Raw genomic sequence first — 3,800 nt, 5'->3', positions numbered from 1 at the left:
AACCCTACCAGCATTCTCGGCCTTCACACAGGCTCACCTCTCTCAGGTAACTCCGGATCCGGCTCTCACAGCTGTATCTCAGATAGCCAGACTTATTCTGAAATCGGGACTCCAAGCCTGCAAGGAAAACGAGAAGACCCAAGTCCACAGGGCAGGCCGAGGGCCTCTAGGTCTGTGTCCCACCCAGCTCAGGTGCCAAGCAGGGCAGAATATGAGGGTCATACTGCCTCAGCTCTTTGACAGGGTCTCGCTCTGTCCTCCAGGCTGGAGTACAGTGGCATGAACACAGCTGTCCTGGCATTCCAAAGTGCTGGGATTCCAGGCGTGAGCCACCGCGCCCAGCCGGAAGTGGGTCTCTTATACCATCTCAGTCACCAAGCGACATGCTCTGGATGTGCAGCCCCACCCAGAGTTCGTGCTGGAATGTCAGCCCCAGGGTGGGAGGTGGGGCCTGGTGGGAGGTGACGGATCCTGGGGGTGGATTTCTCATGAAGGGTTTAGCACCATCCCCTGGGTGCTGCCCACGTCGGAGTGAGTCCTCCTGGGATCTGGCTTAAAAGGAGCACCCACCCCTCACTCTCCCTCTTGCTCCTGCTGCCCCTGCCACCACAAGTGTGAGTTTCCTGAGGCCTCCCAGGCAGCTGAGCAGATGCCAGCACCGTGCTTCCTGTACAGCCTGCTGAACCGTAAGCCAATTACACCTCTTTTCTTTATAAATTACCCACTCTCTATTTCTTTATAGCAATGAGAGAATGGCCTAATACACCAAGGCAGGTGATCTCACTGAGAGGCACGCCCCTTGGGGGTTGGTCCCTGATCCAGGGTGTGCTGCTTTAGGGAGATTCAGAGTTCTGCCTTGGCCGGGCGTGGTGGCTCACGCCTGGAATCCCAGCACCATGGGAGGCCGATGTGGGTGGATCACCTGGGGTCAGGAGTTCGAGACCAGCCTGGCCAACATGGTGAAACCCCATCTCTACTAAAAATACAAAAATTAGCTGGGCGTGGTGGCGAGCACCTGTAATCCCAGCTACTCGGGAGGCTGAGGCAGGAGAATCACTTGAACCTGGGAGGCAGAGACAGACTCGTCTCAAATAAAAAAAAAAAAAGAGTTCTGCCTTTGGAATCAGATCCTTCTTTTTCCCTCATTACCCCTAACAATATGTTCTGAGTTCCCAAAGAGGATAAGGTAGTTATTGTCACTGCTACCCCTGTGGTCACACACCAGCACCCCCACCTCATGGGAAGTGAAGCCAGGAAGGTACTGACTTGGCAGGGCAGGGTCAGCACGTGAGAAGCAAGGACCCAGGCCCTAGAAGCCCCCTTTCCAGCCACTCCGCGCAGCTTCCTGATGTTTCCCTGTGATCCCAGTGCAGAGGCAGGGCTGCCTCACTGGAGATGCCGTGGCCACGGCTTCCGTCTTCCCTGTGGTCCACAGCCCAGCACTCAGCACACTCATATGTGCACAGACATCTGCAGAGCATGTGCCCGGAGCCCAGTGCCCACCTGCACTCTGTGCCCCCATCACCCTGGGCACTCGCAGCCTCCCCAGCAGAGCCCACTGCTTCCCACTGCCATGCCCGGGGCACCTGGTCCCTCCCAGCCCACTCTTGCGCCCCCAGCTATCAGTCAACCCGCTTTAAAGCCCCACCGCCTCCCTGGGGCCGCTCTTGACTAGCCCTCACACCCAGGATGCCGGCCGCGGCTCCTGCGGCCCCACGGCCTCCTCCGCCTCTCTCTGTTATGTGTCTTTCACCTTCCACTGTGCGGGACTCCCGCTGCCGTCAGGGATGAAGCATTTTTCATCTTTGTGTCCCAACCCCGCCCACCGTGCCAGGCACAACGTAAGTACTCAGTGAGTGGCCAGCAAGCGCACTGCAAAGTCTAAATGTTAAGCTAACTTGGAAGAAGTGTTTTTGCGGTCAGAGCCCATCACCCCAGAAGATCTGCCTGGCAGGAGCAGCAGGGAGCCTTGTCCCATGGGAAGAAGCCACTGGAGGCCGCGCCCACCACCTGGCCCCTGCTGCTGGACCCACTGAGTGGCACTCGGAAGATCACAGGCATCAGTGGACCTTACCGGGAATGCAACTGCGGTGTGCAAACACCAAGAGGCGCCTCAAGCTGCTCCCCACCCCATGGGACGGAGAGGGGTGTGCCCAGGACTCGCCAGAGACACAGATGCATCGCCACTAAAGGCCAGACCACGCCTAGCATGGTGCAGAAGGGACACCTGGGAAGGCAGTGGGGGAGCATGGGCCTGATCTCAGCTTCCAGCTTCCAGAACTGTGAGCAGTCACTAGCTGCCGTTCCAGCCTCCCCAGCCGGGGTCATCTGTTATGGCAGCCAGGGGTGACTGAGACACCGCCCAGCCCTACCGAGACAAGCCCTGGGGCGGGGCCCTGCGGCCTTCTGCAAGCTCCCCAGGGACTCCTGTGTGCACTGCAGCTTCAGAGGCACTGGCTGAGACACCGCTACCCTCCCTGGGAATGTGAGGGCTGCACCTCTTCACAAAGCTTTGCCCAGGCAGGCCAAGGGCTGAAGGTCCCCGCCCGCCTCGCCCCAGGTGGGCTGTGCTCCACAGGCCAGTCACGTGGCCCCAGGATAAAGGGCACACAGCTCACCTGGCAGGAGAACCAGCCTTCCGGTGTGCAGAGACGGCCGCCGCCCTTGGCTCCTCTGTCGAAGTAGCTGCCATTGTACTGCACGGACCGGAGCTTCTGGCACATGGAGCCGAGGACCCGAAGGAATTCCTCCTGAGCCTCCGCACCCACCAAGGAGGGGTAGGAGCTCACCTGGAGGAACATCGCTAAGCCTGGTGCACAGTGCCCCAAAACCCGCACCGAGTCTCGATCCATCCCACTCCAAGGCCCTCTGAGACCCTGCCCAAGCCCAGTCCTGTGGTCAGAGGGTCTGAGTTCACACGGCCTCTCAGCCACTGCTGGGCTGGCCCACCCTGGGAGACTCTGACCTGTGAAATAGAGGGAACCACACCAGCCCCCAGGCTGGGTGAGACTTAGATGAGATAACGGACTGGGTGTGGTAGCTCACATTTGTAATCCCCGCACTCTGGGAGGCCAAGGTGGGCGGATCACTTGAGGTCAGGATTTTGAGACCAGCCTGACCAACGTGGTGAAACCCCGTTTCTACTAGAAATACAAAAAATTAGTGGGGCATGGTGGCACATGCCTGTAATCCCAGCTACTTGGGAGGCTGAGGTAGAAGGATCGCTTGAACCTGGAAGGCGGAGGTTGCAGTGAGCTGAGACTGCATCACTGTACTCCAGCCTGAACAACAGAGTGAGACTCCGTCTCAAAAAAGAAGATGAGCTAACAAAGTCAGGCAGGCACAGCCGTCCCACCCTGGTCAGGCGGGGAGTGGTGCACGGAAGCGCCTGGTCATTGCACTTGCAGTGAAGAGTATCAGGATCAGTTAGCTCCGCTGCAGGAAGCAGGCTGGGAAATGCACGGGAACATGGCCAGTCGCCAGGACCTCAAGGAGATGCAGAAAAACACAGGGAGTGCAGAGCAGCATTAGCAATTGTGCCACAGAGAGGGGTGGACTGAGGGTGCAGGGGCCGACCACGCAGGGCAGCACTGGGACAGGACGCCCATTGCAGGGGCCTCCACAGCACCCTCTTCGTGCTAATGATGCAGCGTGGCATGGTGTGGCATGACAGGGTGTGGTGTGGCATGACAGGGTGTGGTGTGGCATGACAGGGTGTGGCGTGGCATGGTGTGGCATGACAGGGTGTGGCGTGGCATGGTGTGGCATGACAGGGTGTGGCGTGGCATGACAGGGTGTGG

General features: G+C 59.1%; 1 protein-coding gene across 1 annotated transcript in view; it reads right to left on the bottom strand.

Annotated features, from left to right (window-relative positions):
* Positions 1–3,800, bottom strand: part of DFFB (DNA fragmentation factor, 40kDa, beta polypeptide (caspase-activated DNase)) — a 29,881-nt gene that overhangs the window by 12,862 nt on the left and 13,219 nt on the right. The window contains exons 5-6 of the mRNA XM_011956854.1: positions 2,588–2,789; positions 38–117 (exon numbers count right to left, since the gene is read on the bottom strand). Of these exons, the coding sequence (XP_011812244.1) occupies positions 38–117; positions 2,588–2,789 (282 nt within the window). The remainder of the gene's footprint in view (positions 1–37; positions 118–2,587; positions 2,790–3,800) is intronic.

The sequence above is a fragment of the Colobus angolensis genome, unplaced genomic scaffold, assembly GCF_000951035.1.
Source record: "Colobus angolensis palliatus isolate OR3802 unplaced genomic scaffold, Cang.pa_1.0 Scaffold426, whole genome shotgun sequence".
Taxonomy (NCBI): Eukaryota; Metazoa; Chordata; class Mammalia; order Primates; family Cercopithecidae; genus Colobus; species Colobus angolensis.
This window is presented reverse-complemented; position numbering and strand designations above follow the sequence as displayed.